This window comes from Gossypium raimondii, chromosome 10 (genome assembly GCF_025698545.1).
Source record: "Gossypium raimondii isolate GPD5lz chromosome 10, ASM2569854v1, whole genome shotgun sequence".
NCBI lineage: Eukaryota > Viridiplantae > Streptophyta > Magnoliopsida > Malvales > Malvaceae > Gossypium > Gossypium raimondii.
In genome coordinates, this window is record NC_068574.1 from 9,862,137 (window position 1) to 9,889,281 (window position 27,145).

The 27,145-nt window shown below is 30.2% G+C and overlaps 2 protein-coding genes across 4 annotated transcripts; one reads left to right on the forward strand and one right to left on the reverse strand.

Moving 5' to 3' along the window:
• The first annotated feature begins 8,836 nt into the window (after positions 1-8,836).
• LOC105775247 (protein LYK2) lies at positions 8,837-12,077 on the forward strand. The gene is made up of 2 exons (XM_012597776.2): positions 8,837-8,940; positions 10,450-12,077. Exons 1-2 carry the CDS (start codon positions 8,837-8,839, stop codon positions 11,762-11,764), a joined length of 1,419 nt encoding a protein of 472 aa, XP_012453230.2. The 3' UTR covers positions 11,765-12,077.
• On the reverse strand, positions 12,043-18,221 carry LOC105777003 (uncharacterized). 3 transcript variants are annotated; one of them, XM_012600029.2, is made up of 9 exons: positions 18,054-18,221; positions 16,593-17,353; positions 15,192-16,300; positions 14,483-14,777; positions 14,132-14,356; positions 13,594-13,767; positions 13,032-13,208; positions 12,829-12,942; positions 12,043-12,585 (listed from the first exon to the last, which is right to left on the reverse strand). In XM_012600029.2, the coding sequence occupies exons 2-9, from the start codon at positions 17,283-17,285 to the stop codon at positions 12,250-12,252; spliced, it is 3,123 nt and encodes a 1,040-aa protein (XP_012455483.1). In that variant the 5' UTR covers positions 17,286-17,353; positions 18,054-18,221; the 3' UTR covers positions 12,043-12,249. The 3 variants fall into 3 exon arrangements, with proteins under 3 accessions (XP_012455483.1, XP_012455484.1, XP_052478042.1); XM_012600030.2 differs by having other exon boundaries at positions 18,031-18,215; XM_052622082.1 differs by lacking the exon at positions 18,054-18,221 and adding an exon at positions 17,863-18,011.
• Between the last annotated feature and the right edge of the window lie 8,924 nt (positions 18,222-27,145).

The window sequence follows — 27,145 nt, forward strand, 5'->3', positions numbered from 1 at the left end:
CTATTTTACTTTCATTTAATTATTATTAAGTAATTCTTTTATTTCTTCTACTTTACTTAGACTATGATAAAATTTAATTATATATTTTTATCAAGAATTTAAATTTAAAATCTTTTAAAAAATAGAAACCTTTTCTTTTCATCTTCCTTCTAATCCAAAATTGAAATATTTAACTTAGCTTTCTATTTTCTATAAAATTTTAAAACAAAACATGAGACTTTGAGTAAATTTTGATTTAATTGAAAAAATCAATTTTTTTAATTTTAAGTTAATCGAATCAAGTTATTCGAGTCGACTCAAATAAGTTATTCGAGTCAAAGCGAATAAATGGACAAAATGAATTCAAAAGAAATTTAAAAATTATAAAAGATTAAAAATCTAAAAACTTAAAAAGTAAATATCAATTTTAAAAGAAAAAATTATAAAATTATTATATTTCAATAATATATATTTTATTTTTCAAAATATTATAACATTTTAGATTTTTTTAAAAATTTGTAGACCTATGTTTCACATAGAGATGACAAAATTTGAACAATCTAATAGATTTTGAACCAATCCGCTTTGATTGGGGCAGACTTTTTTTTCTTAAAAAGTGAATACAAGCAGGGTAGATTTTTATTGGATAGTAGATACAAAACAGTTATGGTAATTGTTTGTCCCGCTCTACCCACCTTTACTTTATATAGTTACTCTTTTGCCTATATAACTATTACAAAGGTAAATTTATAATAAAATGTCACAGTATGCTTAAATAATTTTAAGAAACTTATGTTTAAATACTTACTTGGCATTAAAAGATTTCAAGTATTAGAAATACTAATAAAAATTAAATTAAAGTGGAGTGGGACGAGGTGGGAACATTTTCAAATATATGTAATCTTCTAATAGTTATAAATGAAAAATTATCACTTGATTATTAATCAAGAGTTGTCACTGTTCAAAAGTGATAAGTTATATATCTTGTTATATGTGATTATTAACAAAAATTATAATTATTCAAGTAATATTTAATGAATAATCGTGTTCATTATTAATAGATGTGACTATCTAAATAGACCCACCAAGGCACACGAAAAATTCAGAAATAAAAGTTTATCTATTCTCCTCCGTGTTATTCAAAGATTATTTTATAAAGAATTGCTACATAAGTCCTTTATTTTATAGTATTTGTTATGCTCAACTCAGTACTCGGTGGGTTGTTTCCATCAGTGCAAAATGTAAAAATCATTGGCCTTCATTGCATTCTCGAGGTTCATATACGAATAACTCTTTTGCATAACAAGTATAATTGGGGACGCATAAAACCTTAAACAAAGTGGCATAGTTACATGCCTTGAAGCTTTTCGGTTAATTTCTCGTAAGTTTAGTTTTTATATCCACGCACTAATAGGTGATAGTGATCTTCGGGATTGTACATCTATAATGAAACAAAATGAGTTATGGAGCAGAATATGTCAACTATGAAGTAATGATGGATTTAACAAAATATGCCCTCGTTTCATTCCATTCTCTTCCCTTTACTGTTTCAGAACAATTGGACTCGTCGGACCGAAAAGCTTCAAACTATCTGATGAAGTTAGAAGAATCAACTATGTTGCAGCACAGTTGCAAATCCACCTAGAACAACTAAAAGGAACAGACAGGAAAATATGGGCAACAATAGATCAATCACGAAGTTTATGCTAAAGTTAAATAGAATATTGCTATCCATGTTGATGACGATGCTTCGATAACTATGAATAATTTATCAAAATTTCGTCAAAATGAAGATATTGTGGATGTTAAAAATTAATTATTGAAATTAATTAATAATATTATAAAAATATAAAAATAAAATTATGTTAAAAATTAAAATCTAAAAATTTTAAGTATAATAAATAAATTAATATTAAAATTTGATCATTATTCTATGATGTTAAAAAAACAATACTCATGTATGATTTTTTTTAAATAATCTTAATTAATTAATTACGAAAATAATTCGAGGAAAAAATTAAATACGAAAATGATCTGAAATTTACGGTGTTCGTTAGTGCCACCTGATATACCGGCAACACTATCCCCATTGATGACCCAATGATCCATTTTTTTTAAAAAAAATTGGATGCCACCATTGTGTCAGGCGGCATCGGTAATTTTTTTGAGTGCCGCAAGTGTGTCAAGTAGTACCAGTCAGTAAATTTTATTTTAAAAAATTTAGTGTCGTTGGAGTATTATGAGACACCAGTGGGAATTTTCAAAAAAAAAAAGTGAAACAAAAAGAAAACTGAAAAGAAACCATTAAAATAAAAAAAAAGGGAGAAGCTTATGACTAGAGGTGCTCATGGGCCAGGCCGGGTTCGGGCCAGGCCCAGAAAAAATTTCGGCCCGCATCCTAGGCCCTAGTCTGGCCCGAAATATGGGCCTGAGATTTTGTCCATGCCCGACCCAGGAAAAAATTCCTAAGCCCGAGGCCGGCCCGGCCCATTTTTTTAATAAAACACTAAAAATTTATTTTAAAAATAAAAATTTTAAAAAAAGTATTTTAAAAATATTTTAAAATTAAAAAATAAATATATATATTTATTATATTCGGACCGGGCCGGGCCCGAGCCATAAAAGCGGTGCCCGAGGCCCGACCCGCTTTCTATCGTGCCTCTTTTTTTTGCCCAAGCCCATATTTCGGGCCTATATTTTTACCCAAACCCTCCCATATTTCGGACGGGCCGAGCCGGGCCGCCCAGCCCATGAGCACCTCTACTTATGACCAATGCTTGCTTCATAGGTGACTCTTGTCTTCTTGACTTGTTTTTTCAATCAGTCACGGGTTTCTCCCTTTATTTTGTTTTTATATTTTTTCTATTTCAATTATTTCTTTTCAGCTTTTTATTCTTTTTTTTTTTGAAAATTTTTACCGTTATCTCACACACCGATAACACCAACGGACACTATAGATTTCAAATCATTTTCATATTTAACTTTTTTTCTTAGTTATTTTCGTAACTAATCAATTAATGAGTTATTTAAAAAAAAAAAAAGGTGATGTGTGATGCTAGTGCCTTCCGTTTATATATAGATATAGATTTGATCCTGTAAAAATAGAACATCGGTAATGACAATATATTGTAAAGAAAAAGATAAATAAAAATAAAGAACACACAAATTTTTACGTGGAAACCCTTTCGGGAAAAAAACCACGGACAGAAGAAAAGAAAATTCACTATGTCAAATTCGAATGATTATAAGAAGAGTAGATTATGTCTATTTATAGGCTTATTCTAAGAGATTTTATTTTTATTTATTTTACCACTGTATTTTATTTAAATAAGAATTCGGTTCACTTAATTCTAGCATGAATGGTATATGATATTGTTGGGATACAGATGTGCACGTGAGAGACATCCATTCGTTCCTCACAGAAACCATTCTTTGATGAGTCGGCTAAAGGATAAAACATGTCCCTAACTCTCCTCTTCTTCTTTATATTTTCGATCTACGTTAAGATAAGCAGTGTCTCACATGCAAATCAAATCCTCTCAAAGTAGTTCATCGATATTTGAGCACTTTAAAATGAAAATTTGTAGTCCCCCAAAACTTCATTTTCAAATCCACAAATGCAGAATGTCAAATTATTTACTCTTTCCAAATTTTGATTTGTATTTACCTATATTTTATCACTAGATCCCACTTTGTTAGTAATGTTGTGTGTCAGGAGAGTGGGAGTTAGGCTGGCGAACAAATTAAATGTCGGTGTGAAAGCACATGGATGAGGGTGTTGTATGCATATTTTACAGCATATAGATGCTGGTTTCAACCCCCATATATGCAAGCTCTTTAAACTAGCTCAAAAAATCTTAACTTTGGTAGACAGACAAATTCATATTTTGAGATTTTGCATACTCATATCGTATTTTTTTTTATAAAAATATTTGGAAGTAGAATATCTTTTATCACTGCACCAAAATTTGTTGGTAATACTTTTTATGTCGTAATTATATTTAAAGTACTTAGAATCGAGTAATTTTTTTATGTCATTCTCAAGATTCAAATTTGAATCTTTTTTTATAAATACAATATCTTATCACTACATTCCATATTTGTTGGTCGTATCTGACCAAATTGGTGTCACCCTCAATTGGGTCACCAATTCGGTTAGGAAGTTACGAAAATATCTTTTCATAATTAAAATAATTAATATTATTCGAGAGTATCTTAGTCTTTTCACTTTAAAAAACCAATATAAATATGCATGTAATAGGATTTAAACCCGCCAATTGCATTAATAAAACATTTACTTTATCACTTAACTAAAACTTTATTTTGATATTTTTATACATTTTAATTTTGTTATGCACATTTTATTATCTTCGTCGGTTGTATATATTAATAATGTATTTAATTGAGTTGATGTCACAAATTAACTCGACACCGACTCAAGATAGATGACAACACTATGATAAACAATTTAATCTCTTTTTTTTCATTTTAATAACATACATATTTCATGCGTTATTAATAATTAATTTCAAACCATACGTTTCATTATTATTTATTATTTTTAAGCAGACATTTGTATTCTAAATTTACGGTTTCACACATATACAATAACTAATAACTACATAGATAAATTTGTCATGAATTGTAAAAGGAGTGTATAATGGATTTTCATCATTAAATGAAAAGTACCTAATAAAGAAAGCTATGAGATTAATATAGATCACAAGGTTAAAAATCAAGTATGAAACATGAGTAGAAATATCTAAAATGATGTGTATTAATGTGTTGTACAATTGAAAATTTGCTAATAAGATAGTTAGATGGCTTGTAAGACATATTTGCATAACTTATGGATTGATTTAAGAGACAATCGTTCATTTCTAACTTGTCAAGTCACATCTGAATTGTGTGAACATTTTGTTTTAGTGTATATATATATATATATATATATATGACTATAATTACATGTATTTAGATGTTTATATGTCAAGTATGTGTGGTTGCTGAAGTTTCTAGTTAGGTTGTATAATAGGTTGCTATATATGACCTAAATGTATGAGACTATTATCTTTGGGATTTGAGATATGTGGTATTGTGGCTCATTTGAGCCTATATTATTTAGTTGTGATATGCTTATGTGTATGATCATTTATGGTTAGTTTTAGGATGCTTGTTGCATAAGCAAATGTGTGTAATGACTCAAAATTCACGGGCATTGAAAAAGTGTAGTATCGGACCTCCGTCTTAGAAAATTGAACCTGTAGATAATTATTAGAAATACCTATGAGTTTAGTAGTGTGTTTAATTATGTTTTAATTAGGTGAATTTAGCTTAATTTAGGGTAATTAGCAAAAAGGACTAAATTGAGTAAAGGGTAAAATTTTAACTATAGATTAAAAGTAAATATAAAGGACCAAAATGACAATTATGCCATTTTTCCTAATTGAGGCGGCAATAGTTGGGTAAGATTGAAGATTTTTATGTGATATTTTATTAAAATTTCATTAATAATCATTAAGGTTTACTATTAAATCATAAATTATATTAATTATTATTATATTATGAAATAAGTTAAACAAAGACAAATGTATGGCATAGATGATGTACAAATGTGATAAATTATGTGTGTACAAATGTGTATATGTGATTAATTATACAATAGATATTTATTATTTATTATTATTAAATAAAAGATGTTTACTAGATAATTAATTGAATTATAAGATTTTATGAGGTAAACAAATTAAACTAAAGACAAGTGTATGGTGATTAAATTAAATATGTGTAAAATATATAAAAACACGCTTGTAATAAAATAAAATATTTTCTTATAATTTAAGTAAAAGATATTTATGAATTAAATATTATTATATTATTATAATAATGTATTATTATTATTATTATTATTATTATTATTATTATTATTATTATTGAAATAAAGTAAAAGAAGAAAAGAAACAGAGACCATTCAAAACAGGGAAAGAAAAGAAAGAAAGAAAAATAGAAGGAAAGACTAGGGTTTGAGGTTTTAAGTTTTACTTTGGTAAGTCAATTAAGTCCTTTTCTTTTAATTTTGATGTTTTAGAAGTCTTAGAACAAAGTTTTGTTGAATTTAAGTTAAAATTTTGAAAGTTCTTGGATTTTTAACATGATTCATGTTGAACAAATTGTTGAATTAGGGGTTTGATTGATAGAATTTCTAGTTAGAATTGATAAAAGGATTAAATTGTAAACTAGCTTATAAGTTTTACATAGTAGGGATTAAATTGAAAGAAGTTTAAAATTTGGGTTTTATTATGAACATTGAATGGTTAAGTTGAATATGGAAAGATATTAAGTAGAAATGAAATGTGAATTGAGTTAGAAAAGTAAATGAGTTAATTAGGATTATATTGGAATTAGGGTATAAATTGAAAAGAAAATTCAATTAATTATGGTAAATTAGTGCTATAATTAATAATGTCAATTATTATTATTATTTCGTAGCTAACAAAGAACCCGAGGCATCAGCATCGAAAGAAAAGGAGAAAGCTATTGAGGACTAAAACGGGAGATTTACGGTTTGTATTCTATAATTCAAATTACTTATTATTAAACGCTATATTTAAATTTATATGTATGGTAAGTGAAATATAAGGTAAGTATTATTATTAAGTTGAAAGAAATTCAATTGAATGATTAATATATGTGTGAAATTGAAATGAAAATTGACTTGAAAATGGAAAAGTGAATTTTGAATTGAATTGTGATTGAAAGTGAAAAAGTGAAATTGAATTGAAATGTGAATTTGGAGACCCTATTAACTTATTGGGCTGAGTCGAATATAGTTGGCATGCCATAGGATTGGAAGAGTTCAGGAATACTTTGATCTCGAGTCGATGAGACACTGGGTGTCAACTATTGCTGGATCCGTGTATCTGCCAAGGTCTGAGTTTTGTTAATAGGGGTAAATAATGAAACGATAAACTGAATGAGTTGATTAATCGAGCTCCTGAAATGAGATGAAAAAGTTGAATTGTGAATTGAAATGTTATATGAGATTCAGGAATGAACCTAAGGTTCATGATGTGTCCAAGTTCAAATTGTGGATATATGATACCAATTGAAGATTTGCTATTGTTGAAATATGAAATTTGAGTTTAAATTTGTATGTATGATTTATGCATTACATGTTTATTATTGTTATAATTTGAATTATGGTAATACCACTGAGTATGAAATACTCAGCGTACGGTTGTTTCTGGGCGCAGGTCGATAGAAGTCAAAGGTCTCGGTTCAGCATCCAGATCAATCCCGATTACATCATAACTTCGGTGATGTATTTTTCCTTTGGTAAATGTGGCATGTACTTCGGTCTTATTAAAGAGTCGTGTAAGTTTTGGTTGTAAAGAATTGTCTCTAATATTTGAATGATAAATGAAACGTTAAGTTATAAAATGGTATGTTTGATAATAAAACTGAAATAGAATGAATGAAGTTTATTAATTTAACAATATATGTGAATATTTATTTAGTAAATTACTAAGTTGATGTTTAAGACATGTTTAGGTTATTAGAATATGAAATTTGTATGAATTGTGATATTAGTTTTGAATTGGTTGCGGTTTGAAATTGCAGGGAAGGTTAATTATTTAAAAAGGGGTTATATTGAGTTCGCGCAAAAAAAAAAATTCCCCAAGTATCCGAATTAGTCTCGAAACACTCCTAACTCGTATTTTGGGCCTCGAAGGTCCATCTAAGGGACTTAAAGATTACTTTATATTATGTTTGATAATTAATTGTATATTAATTGTAAATTGTCCGATAGGTCCAACAATGTCTCGTAACCTTGTTCCGGTGACGATTTAGGGTTAGGCGGTGTTACAATGTGTATATATTGTGGAGTGTGTCTCACATTTTTCAATCAAAGTAGAGGCGACGGCGTGACGAGGAATCACGAAACGTCGCAACAACGCGAAGACGTTCGAAGCAAAGATAAAACAGAGACGACGTCCCAATGACGCGACACGGGACGTCACGACGACGGACGATGTCCCGACCATGCATCCCATAACCTTGTAACCACGCGACAAATTCTGTCTCAAAGCAGCTGCGTAATTAAACTTTCAACGAAGTTACTTTTCCTAGTTAACTCTGATTATTCCAAAAAAATATTTAGTCAAATTAGAACTCTAATCTGCCTATAAAAAGGGCCTTAGTAACCATAGAATAACATCATCATCTTCATAACATCAAGATTAAGAAAAGGCTTTGAGAGAGCTTTAAGAAAATTTTATGTTTTAACCAAAGAGCTTTGAATTTTGGGTTAGGGTTTGTTTTGATTATCTTCATCTTGTAGTCTTCGATTTTTTGCTCATTTAGTGAAGTCTTTTTTTGCCTGTGATTTTTTATCCTCTTCATCGAAGGAATTTTTCCACGTAAATATTTGTGCCCAATTTTCTCTATGCGTTCTTGTTCGTCGTTAATTCGAGTCTATCCCTAACATATATATTTGAGTAGCTATGTGATAAATGGATTAAGTGTTGGTAATTAGCATTTTAGTAAGAAATTTCGGCAAATTTTATGAGTTACCTTGCTTAGGAAGTAGCTTAGAAGACAAGCTAAGGGTAACTTTGTAGTTAGGTATCAATACCCAAGCAAGAGTACCAATACAAATGCAAGGTAGTAGTAAAATGAAATTTTGAGAGGGGTTGTATATCGATATCACTTCCTCAAATATCATGCCTAAATAGAGGGTATTGATACCCATTGAAGTCAACATCCAATTAAGTTTTCTTGAGAAAATCAATACCGATACCTAACATTGAGAAGGTTGAATTATTTTAGTTGTCTTAACTAGAATTACAATCGTTTACTGATGTTTATGTCTCAATCCATAACAGTGTTTCAATGGATTGGTGATGCCTCCGGCCATCGAATACAACGCCGCTTATCTGGAACTGTTGTTGGTCTGAGTAAAAGGTATTACAGTAATACTAATTAGTGAAACTATTAATGCACATCTCGATCTTGGTATTATGAATGACCTTTAGGTTGATTTCGTCCTTCCAGTAGGAGGTGTGACCTCTATATTTTTGGGTAAGATCAACATAGAGACCGAATTGTATACGATTGTGAAGCCATCCTATCTTGGGCGATTTTTGTTCAGTTCTGCAACATAAATTCATGAGGGCTTGACATACTATATGTTTCCCTATGCTTCCTTTGGTATGTATAATATCTATCTATCTAAGTGTGAATATCAAATTAATTATTAAAAGTGAACAACATAAATACCTTTTAAATCTTAAAATTAACAGAGTTAAGCTATCTAAATTTATAATTTTATTATTTTATTTAAACTTAAATTAATTAGTATTTAAAAAAGAATTCACATAATATTAATCTACTTTAAGATTAATAAAAAATTTAATATGAATTTTAATTAATTAACTTAAATTTCAAATCGATAATTTTCTCTATGTTAAAAAATAAGATAAAATAAAATAATTATAATATAGTTTGTTAACCTAAAATGAAGTCATTAAATTCTAACTTTTAAAATATTATTTTGATAAAATTTATAACAAGAAAACTTTCAACATAATTTATAAATAAAATTATAGTAAACAAATGTATGATGGAATATTTACATATAATTTTAAAATTTTGCAAAAGCTGATAAAATTAATTTTAATATTAGGATAACTTCACTAATTATTAAAGATATTGAATCCGATAATATTTAATAGATAAACTTTATATTAAAAATATCAAAATTTTTGTAGCATGATATCATAATTATAATTTAATGTTCTAAAATTATTTTAATCTTCATGTTAATTCACAATTTGATTAGTGCGTTAAATAATTCTCACTAAAAGCTTTAAAATTAATGAATTATTAAATAATTATTGACAGATAATTGAAAAGATATTAATAATATTGCAGTAAATAATGGAACATTTATATAAGGTTAAGTAATGATTTAGTTTTGCCGGTTGAGTTTTAGCTCAATTGGTACTAAAATGAAAAAAGATATAATTCAAGGACCAAATAGTAAATTAAGCCATATATTTATAAATCTCAAATTTTAAACGAATCAATCCCCAATGCTATAACCCTATAGCCTATAGGAGGTTGTCGAACAGCTAGAAGCAGATAAAATATATACATTTTCTTGGTCATCCCAAGAATCTTGTCCTTGAAAACCTTGGGAAAAAACAGCAAAAAAGCTCTTATTTTTTAACACTTTTTTTTTATATATATAAATTTTATGGATCCAAAATGTTCACTCTCTCGAAGTGAGCTCTTTCTTCAATTGTTCAAGTTGAACTGGTCGGCCATTCATATAACCCTCTTTACTCAGTGAGCCTTACTTATGAACTTCTTTCTTAATTCATATCACCACCCCTTTTCAGCCTTAATTGTAGCCAACTGATTGGAAATGCAACAATGGTGTATGTATTCCAAGCATATTACTTAACCAAGTGAACCAAACCTGCATTTTCCTGAAACCAGCATCCTCATTATTAGTGCACCCAAGGGAAAGCCAAGGATGTGGAATGTAGGAGTTTATATTGCTTTAACTATTGCTATATTTGGAGCTATCATTGCGGTTGCGGCGGCAGCGGTGGTCTTCGTGATCCGACTGAAGAGGAAGGAGAAGCCAAACTTAAGCAGCATTGATTCAGATATGGAGCTGCAGCAACTTGGTTTCAGTGTAAGAACAGCAGCAAGTGATAAGAAAGTATCTTTTGAGGGTTCCCAGGAAGGTTTAGATCATGTTCATCTTACGCCTCGAAAGGGGTTGCTGGAGTTATACACCATTGAAGAGCTGAAGAAAGCCACTGAGGATTTTAATCCCGGTAATCAGATCCAGGGAAAGGTGTATCATGGTCGTCTCAATGGGAAAAACATGGCTATAAAGCTCATTAAAACTGAACATGTTTCAAACGTTGAAGTTAGACTCTTCAGTGATGCAACTCACCAGCATCCCAACATAATTAGACTGCTGGGGACCTGTGTGACTGAGGGTTCGAGTTCGTTTTTGGTTTTCGAATACGCTAAGAATGGTTCCTTGAAAGACTGGTTACATGGTGGATTGGCAATGAAAAACCAGTTCATTGCTTCTTGTTATTGCTTTTTGACATGGAAGCAAAGGTTAAGGATCAGTCGTGATGTAGCAGTGGCATTACAGTACATGCACCAGGTTATGAATCCAAGCTATATTCATAGAAATATAAAGAGCAAAAACATCTTCCTGGATGAAGATTTTAATGCAAAGGTTGGTGATTTCGGTATTCGAAACAGTAGTGTTGAAGATGAAACCAAGTATCCTGATGTTTCAACTAATCCAGCCACTTGGAACTTGGGCTACTTGGCTCCTGAATATCTTCATCAAGGTGTGGTTTCACCAGCTGTTGACATTTTCGCTTATGGGGTAGTTTTGCTTGAGATTTTGTCTGGGAAGACACCCATAACCAGACCAGACAACAAGGGAGGGGCCAATGTTTGGCTGTCTGAGAAAATCAAGACCATTTTGGTGTCTGAAAATAAAGATGAGCTAAGACAATGGATGGACTGTGCATTAGGGGAGAATTACTGGTTTGATACAGCTTTGACAATGGCAAATCTTGCGAGAGCTTGCACTGAAGAAGACCCTTGTTTGAGACCCAATGCTGGAGAGATCGTAGAGAAGTTATCAAGATTGATGGATGAATCTCCTGAAGATGAACATATGTTGATCTGTGAAAGCTCTTGCAAACCTCTGGTAAATTCATCAACAAACAATTCCTCTGAATGATCCATGTCCTTGCAAGTATCCCTGGCACTCCAAATCAAAATCTTGAAAATAAATAATAGTATGTTTTCTCTACAATTGCTGTAATAATAATAAATCATAAATCATAAAATTATCTATTTTCACACAGGTATTTCTTCATTTCTTTGTAGTACTTTGTTTCTCACAAATGTATCCAACAAATATTTGGACATAAAAGAAGTGTATAATGCTTCAAATACATAGAATTTTTTTCTTTCTAAAACGAATATATCCATATTAAATGCGTACTTACATCAGAATCCAAGTAACACATAGATATGTTGTATTATTTTCTAAATATATGGAAAAAGTTTAAAGGAAAGTCACTGAGTTACATATAAAGTTCTAAAAGCTAATGTCAAATCTATTCTATATACAGAAACATCAATGTAGAATAAGGAACCAATATTTACCTACAAAAGGATTGTCAACCATTTATACACTCATAAACATAATACAACTTGCAATCATTCAGATTTCATCCATACATCTCTTAGGAGTTCATATCTAATAGCATTTTGGTAGTTGTTCCCCTTCGATATCCAGATAGGTTTCGATTGAACAGGTGAGGATCGGAAGCCATCATTGAAGATTGAAGCCAAGGGTGAATTCAATTCATCAAGCTCATCGTCGCTTGTGTATGATTTTCTGAGGACCGATGACCGACTTCTTCTCAGCTGAGATTGGCTACCAACTTCACCAATGATGCTAGCAACAGATGTTGCAGAAGGCGGTGAATAAATTGGAGGAGATGCAACATAGGGAAAGCTTGTGACAAACCCTTCCCTGGCTTCGGCAGGATCCTGAAGCAAAATAGAGGCACAAAGCAGAAGTACTTTGCTCTTTTTAGACATTTCAAACACACAGATACAATGTTACTCAAACTTGCATGCAAGTATATTCAATTTTTTATAGGTTTCTCCATGTACTAGGAGGTCTTTGGAAGGTTATGTCCTTGTATCCATATCCATAAAAATGTGTCATACATTGATATTTAAACAATAAAGAAGAACTGGAGCCGCATAGGACATGATTAAAAGACTAACCTCAGCCTCCAGGGCTTCAAGCACAACATCTGGAACCGGATCAGGGCAAAACTCGTCTGGGACAAAGTTGTCAAGAACTCTCTTGATCAATGTTGCACCAAATGTTGGACATACCTTTGAAAATAAAGAAAGCACTATGAAAAACCAGTAAAGAGCATTTCAACCCTGGAGATCAAACAATAAGTCAGAAGTGGGTGCCAAACCTCTTCCCTGATAGGTTTACTCAGAAGCATGTCCTTAGGAAGCATCATGAGATCGCTCAATGCATTAAGGAGATAGAAAGACTTTATGGATGTGTCTTGTCGCTCGTCACTGCCATCCTGGTCGATCTCATCGTCGATACCGAAGAGGTCAGTCAACCATCGAGACCAGTTTCCAATCTGACATCCACAAATGAAATTCAACAAGAGTTGCTTTAGAGAAACCAAGGTTAAAATCTATGTTATTTGGACTCAGGTGTGAGTCTCAGATGCGGATAAGTTTCCAACATGACTATGTTCTGTTTTTTCTAAGTTTTTCCATATAGTTCAAAGATCCGTTGGAAGGTCATATCCCCATGTCCAATATGCGTCAGACATTTCAAGAAAAATGAAGAACCAAAGCGATATAGGCCCACACCGAAGAGGAAAAGTAACAAAAAAAGGTTAGCAAACTTAGATCTAACTACCAGTGGAGAATAGTTATGACTAATCAATTATGATAGCATAATATACAATATTCTCACTCAAGGATTAACCTAAAGGCTACCATATTTGCATTGCTTACCGCATTTTTCAGTTGTGCACCAGCACCAAAACTTGCTTTACCAGCTGGGACCGGAAGTACTAGAAGATCACTAATGGGATCAGACACGGGATCAGTAGGGATCTCATCACCAGAATCACGAAGAACAGCATTGAACATAGCCACATCTAGCCTAGCCACGCATTGCTCCATTATCTAAATGCATAAGGATGAATTATAACAAATTTAATTTAGAAGAAAAAATAATAATTACAGTAAGGAACCAACACCGGAAAAAGCAACAGTCAGAAAGACATGAAAAATGTCCAATTATTTAGCAGTCATCAGGGTAAGAAGCAAAGTAACAGTCACTTCAACTCTTTGAGAAATGCATAATTCTTTTATCTTCAATGCATACATTAAATCTCCTGTATACGAATAACATAATACTATTTAAAATGTTAATATACTAACAAGAAAGCTGTTAGTTTCACATGCCATCGTCCTCCCACTGCAAAAATGAATTGTTACTGTACCATATGCTTGTGTTCCATTTAATTAATTCATCAAAAAAAATTACCAATCTAGACAGCAAATGCAAGCAGCCACAGTCATGCCCCGCAGCTCGAACTGGGCAAAGTCTTTCACACGCATCCTTGAAAGCCTTCTTCCAATGATCTAACGAAAAGTTCATTTGGTCTTGATCACTTGCACTAGATACCCTACCATAGCTTTTACCTGAGGCAGAGCTGATACCTATATCAACTTCTTCTCTAGCTTCCGATTGCATATGTGGAGTGAGGGTCTGAGGTAGAAATACAGGACATAAGTTGGTCAGATGACAATAGAGTTTGTAACATTCAATGAGTCATCATGTATTTATGGATTTTTTTTTTCAATAAAAGTGGGGGGAAAGTGTTAAATGTACTACCTGCCACCAGACGGATTCGATGATTCTAGAAAAGATCCATGCTTCAACCTTTTCCAGGGCGGAAGTAAAGGCAAGTGGGCTGTCCCAGTCACTAAAACTTCCATATGAGATAAGTTTATTTTCCTTTCTTCCAGGAGAGGTTTCTATCCATTTCAATGGTGATGATACATGTTTTTTCTCCTTTCCACCTCCATTTCCTTCCATGGGTCCAGCAGAAAGTTGTAACCCCATATCTCCAATACTTTCACTTATAATTGCTCGCAGTACAACAGAGTTTGACAACCAAAATGTCAACCTGTAATCACCATACATATGACATGATTTCATGAGAAGTCATGATACTTTCCTTGAACTCATCATAGGCTCCATATGTTGTGCTTTTAATAAGCGAAACAATGTAAAATAGACCAGCCTTTAACCAACAATATTACTCACCAACTTCGGACTTGACAAGAGATATCACCAGAATTTTCACCTTTTAAAACATCTAAAGGAGAATAGCTCAGAAATTTTCAAGGAAAGTCTCATCCACCATAAATAAACAATCAAAAAGGCTAGTTACAACCAAAATTTTTGGGGAAAAAATCCAGTTTCGGATGCTGGAGAATTGAGAAATTAGAGTAATAGAACTTTAAAATGTTAATGCAAACTGATGGTGAAGAATGTTGTTCTGGTAAAACATCAAGAATAATATATGACTTGATCATACCTTGGAACATCATTTCCACATGCTTTTGCAACCAGAGCAAGCCCAGAAACAGCACTTCTAGCTGCACTTGCTCTCCTTGATTGGAAGCCTTCCTTACAAGCATGAAGATACAGCCTAGAAAGGCGCCGAGCTGGAGCATGCACCTTATTCATGGAGCTTCCATGCTCAGCAACTATTGAGAAAAGGGCAGCTTCAATGGCAGCAGCTTCTCTTAGTTCTCCCTCAAGCATCATTATCTTGTTTTCCAACTGCTGTATTTTGTTATCCAATATGGCACTTCTCGTGTCCTTTGGGTATACCTTAGCATCTTTACTTCCATTGCTTGATTTGTTTATTAAGGTCCCAGGCCCGTGCTGCGCATCCCCCAAAACACCAGCCTCCTTCAATTCTGCATGCTGGTTATCGCTCACCAACCCATTGCTCCTAACTGAGTCAGATGAAGATCGAACAGACTTCACATGCTTTAGTCTATCACTTTTTAGGGCATCGGACTTTGTTCCAAGATTCCCTTGGCTTGAAGAGTTTTCTTGTGAATGAATATTCAATTGCTCATCTTCAGTAGAATACTTTTTCGCTTCCCAGTATTGACCTTCATGTCCATTTTCTTGCCAATTATATCCTGAGTTTCCTTCCCGAGAATTATCATATGCGTCATCAGCAGCTGAAGCTTCCTTAGAGGAAACTTTTCCATTTCTTTGAGCTTTCCTATCATCTTCTCCATCAACAATAGAATCACTAAAATCTACAGATTCAAGCTTATCAACTTGAGGACTCTTAGCGGAGCCTGCCATTTTGGCCTTAGAACTATCAGATGTACCTTCAGTACTTTGAACATCGCATGTAACCATGGTTCCCTTGTTGGCAACCATTTCATGAACCTTCTGAGATAAATCTTCACAATCATCACTTCTCATGCTGGTATTGGTTGCATCCTGTGTATTGTCATTAGGCAAGGATGATGAAGAGTGAACTTTATGGATAACAATATTATCTCGTACAGGAGAATTGGAACTATAAGAGTCAGATGCCGAAGCACGAGTATCTACTGAGTTCTCAGATGAAGCCCCTCTGGCATCTCCCTTGCAATCAATTTGACTGACTGGTCCATTCTGCAATTCAGCACCGATTACTATATTGCCTAAGGCAGTTTAACTTATCAAAGAAAAATCAAGGCATCCCATTAGGCTGACCTTAAGGCCATGCCGCAGAATAAAATAATCATGCCCTAAGGGCAGATATATAAATATACATATACATATACACACAGACATGTTGATTCCACCCGCAAAATAAAAGATGCAATGAAAAAGGTTCATCATGCCTAAACAATTCTGTGTCAGACAAATTTTCCAGCATCATGTAAACAAATGCCACAATCACAAGGGAATAACTAAAAGTTACCTCTTCATTTTGAGGATGCGAACCTCCATTAGATTCCAAAGTTGAAGAAGAAACGGTATGAGATGAGTGTGAGGAAACATCATCATCGGTAAATGAAGCAACCTCAGCTTCCTCGGCATACTCATCATCCATCAGAGACGAAACAGTCCCGCTTTCTTTCCTCTCCAGCAAGAGGCTGCCTCTTGATGATGAAGCACTGTTTCGACCCTTATAAATTCGATCAATTTTAATAAATAAAATTGGCTGAGCAGTGTTACTTAGGCTCCTCTTGCTGTTCACCGGAGCGGTAACCTCTAGTGTCTCTTTAATAACACCATATTCCCCCAAATCCACAATAGCAGTACCTAACAACTGAATCTTTTCCCTTCGAGGCTCATACAAGTTAAATTCTAAGACATTCTTCATGAAAACATCAGCATCCTTGCCTTTAATAGACATGTCCTTCACTAGGTTCACAGGTAACTTAAATGACTCATTAAACTCGATTTTTCCCTCAACAGCAACAGAACCAACAGTTGGCAAAACAGTTTTCGTAGACCCCGAACTACGTTCACCATTTTCCCACTGAATCAGTACAGAACGAACTGATCTCAGTGACTGCGATGGAGGCCAAGGTTTAATCTCTTGAATGTGGATTAGATAATCAACATGAACAGTTGGCCCTCTCCGAATCTTCGCACTTGAACCAAGCATCGTTGTTTGACGTGTTTCAAAAGGATGTGTTTATCTTAAACCATTCAATGCACAAGATAGATAAATTCCTACAATGCAAGAAGTAAAATTATAATAGAGGAAACTTTGCATCAAGAAATAAATCATAAATGTAAATTTAGTTAAACCCGGCCTAATAATCCTAAACCCTAATGCATTGTACCACAAAGGATCAAGCAAAAGGGAAATGAGAAACTACCGCAAATTAAGACTAACAAGACTAATTTGTATACCCTAAAACAAATTAAAGGCAAAACTCTTTTTTCCTTAAACTTTCCTGCATTTTCTCAACAACCAAGCCCAGGGAGACATAGTTTCCAAAAGAACAAAAAGAAAGAGAAAAGTAACAAATAATAATTGCACTCCATTACTAAGCCACTAAAGTAGACATCATTAACATAAAAAAGGAAGAAATAATGAAAAACAGAAAAACAACTTATAATCATAGCTCTAAGCCTAAACATTAAATAAGCTAAACAGAGCTACAGCAACTAAAAATAGAAACTTTGTAGCTCATTAAAAAATAACTAATAAAAAAAACCCAAAAATGCTACTAAACTGAAACAATTGGATTCTTGAGCATCAGATCCAACTCCTATAAACCACGTATGCTGAAAAATGTTAAAATTTTAGCTAAAATTAGCTGAGAAAAAACAAGAATCTTTACAATGCAGAGATTAAAAAAGGCAGAAAAAAGAGACTGGGAAAAAGTTTTCAGTTTGCTTACACTGAATGTGGCAAGAAAATTACCAGGAAAATTATAAGAAGAACTGAAGAAATGGGGAAGGTAAAACGCAGCGTTTTAGAGTGGCTCCCATGGAAGAAACTGAGTTATTTAGCTCTCTTTTCTTGAGGTGCAGAAAGGCTGGCCGGTTGGCTGGCTGGGTCTGACTCTACCACAGACTGGCTGAAAAAGAAAGAAAAAAAAAAGCCAATAAAGCCATGATAAATATAGAAATTTTTAGGTAAAAATTCCCACCAGTCCCTATTGATTTCGAAATTGATCAAACTAGTCCCCATAAAAAAATTGAAACAATTTAATTCCTATCAATTTCGAAAGTGAGCAACTAAGAAAATTAATCATGGAATTAATGTCTTCTATCAATTGTACATGATTTTAATTGGTATAATAACAAATTTAACTTTGAATGTCATTTTGGCCTTAATTCTATAAAATTCAACAAATTTAGCCTCAACATATACACATTTACACAAATATTGTAGGATAAGTTTGTTAAATACTTAATTTAAGACCAAATGGACAGCATGTTTAAACTTTGAGAGCTAAATTTGTTAATATACACAGTTACACAAACATTGGACTCAACATGTGTTGAATTTTGATTATTGAAGTGTTAACAAAAACCTTAATTAGTGTTCTCTTAACCATTATTTATTAATTTGTACTATAAATTGAATTATTAGGAAAGAAATATAAATGGAAGAGAATTTTGGTAATAAAAACGATGTTGTTTTGAGATGTTTGGTTTTGAGTCGTCGTTTTCCATTTTAATTTGTGACGCGTTGTCGGAAATGGCTCCACTTAAAATTATTTTGTAAGATGAGCTTCTTAAGACTCGGGTAGAAGGAAAGTGAACAAGACTCTCGGTTGGGTTCTTTGTGGTTAATTTAACTCCTTGGAATTGCGCGTGGGGGTTGAATCTTCTATCTCGGTTGGCTCTTTCCGCCGACAGATACCGTTGTTTTTCACTTTCCAAATCAATAACACTCGCGCAAATTCAATCCCAAAATTTTTGGGTTTAATCATCTAAAAGTTTAAACATTATAAGAATATATCTAATTTTAAATAGATAATATATAATAAAATTTAAACTAAAACAACTTCTATTTATGAGAATTTCACATATACACAATTTAAATTCTGAAACTTCAGTATTGCATTTGACAGCCCAGCCTCATTTGTAGTGACGGGGTTAGAAATTATTTTTGGAGATCGGAATTAAATTGTATATTTTTATTATAGTAAAAATGTAATTTCACTATTTTATATCTTTATAACTTTTAAAGGATTAAATCGAAATTGTATAATTTTTAGGGCTAAAGTATAAATTTTAAAATTTATAAATTATAAAGGGTTTATAAAAAATTTCATTTTGGGGACAGGGATGGGAAATTTTGTATCTTTATGTTCGACTTTTTATTAAAATAATTTGATGTTGATGATTATGTTTTATAAGAATGTTTAAAATTATTGAGAATCCAACTTTGGAATTTTATAACCAATTTTTTCTTTTTAGAGATCATTTGTGGTAGGGATTAGTCACACCTTGGTTTCAACCAAAAATAATAACAATAGAGATAGATTAAAATATGTTATAGGTCATTGTACTATTCATAAATTTAAAATGTTGTTTTTGTACTTTTATTTCAGGAAATTAGTCTTTCTATTTTTAGATTTTAAATTTTAAGTCCAATTGTTAATCTGTTATTTTTTGTTAAATTTATTGGTGTGACATTTTAAAATAAAAATATTCACTGTGACTAAAAATAACATCGTAATAAATTTAAATTTAACAAATATTTTTATTAGTGTTAATCGATGAACTTAAATTTTAAATTTAAAAATAAAAGACTAATCTCCTCAATATAAAATTAAATTCTAAATTTATAAAAGTGTAGGATCTTATAACACATTTTAACCAAATAAATATGATAATCGTCATTATTAATAATATTATTTATTAATAGTACCAATGTTTTTTAGTAGTACAATTTAGATGACTAAAGTCCTTCTTAAGTAGAATCATTCTCATATTAAGGTTTTTCTTTTTTTAATGTTTACCCTTGAACTTTAGAGCTTTTAATAACTAATAGATAAAAAAGGTTGAAGTCCCAATGTGGAAATATTTGTTAAGTTCAAGGTGTAACTTGGATAAAAATTTAGATCGCAATTTAAAAAAGTTACCAAATTCAAGCCCCAAAATGTGATTTAACCATTTTTAAATATACAACAAATGAAATCCATCTATTTATTTATTTTTGTAAGTATGATGAAATATTTTTATACTAGGCACGTAAAAGTATTTGATACTCTGTGTTACCTATTTGACTCTTTAATTTTATAAAAAATATATTATAACTTTTTATTTAATTTTTCGTCTTTTTAACACTTAAATTTATGGTTTTTTGATCAAGTCACTCTAAATTAGATAAAAAAGTTAACTTTTTTAATTTTATTAAGGTGACATACACATGAATGCCACGTTAATGTTTAATTATTTTTAAATTTTAAAAATTCAAGACAATTATAAAAGTTATTTTTAAAAATAAAAAATTTTAATATTTTTAAAATTTAAAAACTAATTAAATGCTTACATATAATCCATATGACAATTTACATGTAACAATCACGTCAACAAAATCAACAAATGTCAACTTTTTATTTATTTTGGGAAGATTTGAGAAAATATAAATTTAAACATTAAAATATATGAAAAATTAAATATTTTAAAATTAGAGAGTAAAAAGATTATTATGCTTTTAAATTCTAAAGACAGTCCGAACAGTATTCCACTACTTCTAGTGAGTTCCTTTTTGCCTTTAGAAACGGCTCTGTTTCGATTTTCATTTTTGAGGCTACATGAAAGAAACGGGGGCAGAAGTCAGAACCTGACGAACACAACTTAAACCTCCAGTGGCGCCACTGATACTACAGCATGATGAGAAGACTACAGTGCGGCAATGGGTAAAATCCAAACACCAATATCAGTGCGATTGATTTCAAAAAAATAGTCTAAACGCACTGAAACGGGAGATTTTTTGTATCCAAAGGAAGTCTTAGCAACAAATCTGGCGAGCGTCCTTATCGCATGTTTTGGCGTACACCACTTTGCCGTCTCTCTGACGAACCCCTTTATGATTTTCTTCTTTTTGATTTTCTGCAAGAAAGCCGTGAAATTTAATCAAGCTTTGCTGGAGTTAAAAGTTGAATGTCGGCTACATATATTATAAACAAGGTAAACTCGGTACCTGATGTTTTGGTTCGTTATTTAATTTTTAAGGTGTTTATATTTTAGTCATTTAATCTCTAGCGGCTATTAATATACAACATAATGTTTATACTTTTATTTTATTTATTTAATTTTTCAGTCGCTTTCAATTTAATCACCCAAAATGATATCTTTTATTTAAGTATTGGTTGTGATAAAAAATTTAATTATTAAAGTAAAAAATGGTAGAAACTAAAATAGTATGCATAAAAATTTATACTTGTTTATCTCATTCTAAATTCCCTTTTTAGTATTGAAATTTTAACAAAATAAATAAAAGAAATTTATTCCATACGGCACAAGTAAATTTAGGGTTTGACAAGTGTGTTATAGAGTGTAGTAAAAATAAAATTAAATATATAAATAAATTTGACATAAAATAACATAAGGAAAAAAGCTTATTTATTACATATGTATTTCAATAGTTAGACATTAAATAAAAAATAATTGATACAAATTTAAACTTGATATTAGAAATAAGATTAAAGCTCTTGAAAAAATTAAGACATCTTCAAAATATGCTAAGATTTTTCCTTCTCTTTTCTAAAAATAAGTCATGGGAGTAGTTAAATATTATCAATTATATTAGTTTATTATACATGCGTTAAAAGATAATACTCCAACCAAACATAATATTAGACTTAGTATTAGGTACACTGAGAGTGTATTTTTTTTATTCCACAAGCCGCCTTAAAAACTGTCATGCGTCTCTTTTTTAAAAAATTTATTTTTTTAATATTTTACTATACTTCTAAGGATACTTATCAATCCTCTGACCCTGTTTGTAGAGTCTAAAATCTACCAGTCGTATACCAAATATTATTCCATTTTTATCCCTTGGTAATGTCAACCGATTTGTTATTATAATATTGAAATTAATTAATTTAATCGCCTCCTAAATTTTTAAATTTTATTTTATGTTTCAAATTATCCTTAATGAAATCAACTCAAATAATTCATATTTAATAATTGCTTACCAAGCTTAAATTTAACGAAAAAATCATTGCAATTAATTAATCGATCATTCTTTGCTTGGGTAAATAAATGATGAAAAATTATGAGTTTTGTTTGGCGTGAAAGATAAAATGAATTAATTTAATTAATTGTAAGGATTTTCTTTACTTTTAGCTTAGCATGGAATATTCAAGATCATATAATCAAAAAAATTTGTGTTCCATAACAAATTATTAAAGATAAATTATTTGAGTTTATTTTAATTTGGAAACATAAAATAAAATTTAAAATTTTAGAAGCGATTAAATTAATTTATTTCAATATTATAGTAACAAATCGGCTAACATGTTAAGGAATAAAATTTTCAACAAATTATTTAATTAATTTTGATATTTTAAAATTTAAAATTTTAATATTGAAAAATGTAGAACTTTGGGTAACGGGTAAACAAGTACAATTTGAAAAAATTTAATACATTATTTTAGTTTCATGCTTTTCTACTTTAATCCTTAATATTTTTTTACCTCGATCAATACTTAAAAAATAATATTTGTTGAGTGGTCAAAATGAAAAAAGACCTAGAAGTTGAGTGACCAGAATAAAAATGTAACATGATGTGGCATATACAATTAACTGTCATTAGAGATTTAAAGCTTGTGTGACTAAATTGAAAATGCCTTAAAGTTGGAGTAACAAAATTGTAAAAATTTCATTTTAAGTGACCAAATTAAAATATCCAAAAATCGAGTGACTAACTAAATAATTTACCTTTTAAATAAATATATTTTCATCCATATCCAAGATAACATCTGTTCACTAAAACTATTAACATTAGAAAACTCAAATATTTAGTTTGGAATTTGGATCAAAGCCTACTACTTTTAAAGAAAATAATCTTTGCTTAATAAATATCTAATTATGTTTAAATGTATAATAAAACAATTTCTCATTCTTATTAAAGTATTTGTGTTTATTTAACATATATTTATATATGATATATAAATAAAAGAAATAAGATAAGGTAGTACCCTCAAAATATAAAAAAAAAAATTAAAGATACATTATACACATATTTATGGGTTTTGCCAATTTGATGTAGGTTCATAATTGGTATATATGGAAAATTTTTCAGGATATAATGGCTCTCATAGTTTCATCAACTTAACTTTAACGTTGGGTATTGTTTTGTTAGAATTTGGAGAACATGCAAATCATCTACTTCCAAAATTTAGGTCATTCCCACAAAATAACCACTATTTATCGCCTGCATACCCTATAATCTAAGTAATGCCAATATGAATATTGAAAAAGACCAACTAGCTTATAAAAAGGGGACACATGTCCCTTGAGACCAATTTATATCTCTCTCACCCAAAGATCAAGTGTATTCACTCATCCTACACTTAACATCTCTTCTCTCCCACAAATCTCTTCCAAAATAATACTATTCACCACCAGTGGCGGAGTGTAGTGAAAACCTAGAGGGTCATGGCCTCCCTAAAATAGTAAATTTTTAATTTAAGCCTTTTATAATTTATAAAATTTTAAATTAGTAATGACAAATTTATATTTTAATCCCAAAAAATGATAAAAATTTTATTTAACCCTTTAAAAGTTATAAAGATATAGACTATTAAAATAATAAAATTATATTTTTACTATCGTAAAAAATACAATTTAGCTCCGACCCCCTCAAAAAAAATTTCAAACTCCACCACTGATCACCACCCAAACAGATAAACCATCCTCAATTTTACCATGCTCTCCACCAAACCACTTCTTACTATCAATAATAATGCAATAAGCCTAGATAAATTTAGAAGTGAGTAAAACTCGATTCGACTCAAAAAAATTTTGAATTTTGAGTTAAATGAATCGAGTTATTCGAGTCAACTCAATTTTTTTTCCAAATTTTGAGTTCGAATCAAGTTTAATTTTTGAATTCGAATAATTCGAATAAACTTAATACCAAACTATAATATTTTACATTTTTACTTTCCCCAAAACTTTTACTCTCCTCCCATCCCACCCCCTATCTACCCCAATCCCATTTTTACCCCAAATTTTTTTTTGAATGTTCCCCCCCCCCCAAATTTTACTACCCAACCCTCAAAGCTTTTTATTTTCTCCCCAAACTTTTTCTTTTCACCCTTTACCCCCAAATAAAAAATCATCCAAAAAAATCCCTAAACCTAAATAGTAATAATTTTATTTATATATATTATTTATATTATTAAATTAAATTTCACTTTTTAACTATTTATATTATTGAATTTTTTAATTATATTAAATATTGAATTATTGATGTGCCATAAAATATTCGTGTTAAAATTTTATGTTGGTATCAATTTCACATTTTATCTTTAAGATAACTTTTATTAAAAATCACATTTTATATTTAATATATTTTTAATTTCAAAATACATAGTGGCAAAAATCAGAAGATAATTGAAGCAACTAAGCAAGCAAATAAGCTAACCTGTATATAAAAGATTAATAAATAAATTATGAGGAGATGAAAGTTAATAACAAATTTGATTACGGTGGGTGACAGTGGTTATAAGGATCTAAAGTCATTTTTTTATTATTTTAACTTTAACAAATATATTCGAATCGGTTCAAATTTCATCTCACTCGAATCGATTCGAGAAAATTTCAAATCGAATTAGGATGTTAAAATAAAATTCGTCAACTTAAAATTGATCGAACATCCACCCCTAAATAAAACATAACTCATTCCACCACTTTGTTAAAAATGTAAGTATTTAAATTAAAACTACCCACTTTACCTATAACTTTCTCTTTTTTTTCCATATCCAATTCTTAGGTAACTTTTGTGTTCTCTTTTTCTATTTTCAGTTTGATTTTACTTTTCTTGGAAAAATATTAATCTCTCATCTATCATCAATTAGAAAAGAAATAATTTAAGGTATACTTGTTGTTGAAAAATATGAAAAGGTTGAAGAAATGTCTAAGGTAGTGTCCACCCTCGGACAAACTGCCACAGATTGAATTCTTTCTATATTTTAATTATCAGAAATTTATTGAATCAAATTTTGGGGTTGTATATCTAACTCATTAATGAAGATTGTAACACTTGAATGAAACATATATAGAGGATCGAATCAGATCATATTTATTTAATCCCTTGTATCAAGGAAGTTAGATTGGATTGGATCGTTGAAAACTTAGCTGCAACAATCCTTGTTTACAAGGTTTGTTATTATTATATTACGAGTGCATTGCGATTGTATTAAGTTTATAGGGATAAATTTAGTGGTGAGAGTATCAATATTTAAGGTACAAACATGAGGAAATTATTACAATGTGTGATAAAATTAGATTCACTTGTTGTAAGTATTGAAAGTAGTGAATATTTCACTACTTAAACAATCTTTGAATCCCTTGTTTTGTTTTTGTTATCACAATGCTTAAAAAAGTGACTACTCCTTTAACTACGCATAACTTATTCTCAGCAACTATTGGGGCCAATGTTGACTTTTCTAATTGACATCTACCAAACATTTAAAACAGTTCGGAATAACACAAAGTTAGTCTGGATTACAAATTTTATAAACAAATTAAATAAAATTGTTACTTTAAAATTTATTGGAAATTATGAAATATCAATAATCATTTGAAAGAATTACTTTTAAAAGTAAATAATATATCTATTCATCGAATTTTAAAGTTATTTTAAGTCACTTTAAAATTAATTAACTATTTCTATTATCTTCAATAATATTCCTTTCAACATTTTGACCAACATGAGAATAATGGATGTATGGGATGTCTCCTCTAAAATTGTAAAATTTTAATTTACATCTTTTATAATTTTATAATTTTAGATTAGTAATGGTAAAATTGTATTTTGACCCTCCAAAATAATACAAATTTAATTCAACCCTTTAAAAATTATAAAATATATGCTATTAAAATGATAAAATTGTATTTTACTATCATAAAATATACAATTTAATTCTGTCCCCCAAAAAAATTTCAGGCTCCGCCACTGATTTTAAACGTCATAGACACAAAAATAGTAATTAAAAATTTGTTAGTGTCGTATTCATTAATTTTCGAGGATAAAACAACCTTTAATTTTTGAACTTGATAATTCTTTTTAATTTAACTTTTAAATTTTTGGTTTACATTAGTCCTAAAGCTTGACAAATTTTCTTAATTTGGTCCCTCAACTTAAATTCCATAATGCTGTGATGATTTAACATTGAGATTGTATTATATCATCCTCCTTAAATAAATAAAAAATTTTAAAAATATAAAAATATTTTTTATAAAAATTAGATAATGACATGATGCAATCTCATAACATCAACTCATCGAATCTCAACAGAATCCAAATTTATGAATCAAATTAAGAAAAACAACTAAATATATAATTATTTAATATAAATAACTTATTGTTTTAAACGTGTAACCTTTTAAAAAAAAGTACATTACTTTGTAGTTTTAATTATTGCTACACCTACCATTAGTTCTCCACCTTGCGACCCTACGATTTTGTTGACCTCGCCAAACCCTTGTGAGTTGACGCCATTAACTAAGGGTGGTATCAGCTCAGTTGAATTGGATATTTTAAATTTTTTTGAATTATTCATCATAATGTAATTTAATTTTTAATTTTTTGATTTATTTTGAAAAAAATAAGTTTTATTTTATAGCTTTTGAATATTATTTGATAAAATTTTTAAGTTTTTATAAATATTTTTAAAAACTAATAAATTTTCAAGAATTTTTAAATTATTTTTATTATTTTAAATATAAAACATTAATTTTTATATCATATAAATTTAAAATTTTCAGTTCGATTTCGAGTAACCGTGATTTTTAAACTTATATTCTATAACTTGATCAAAC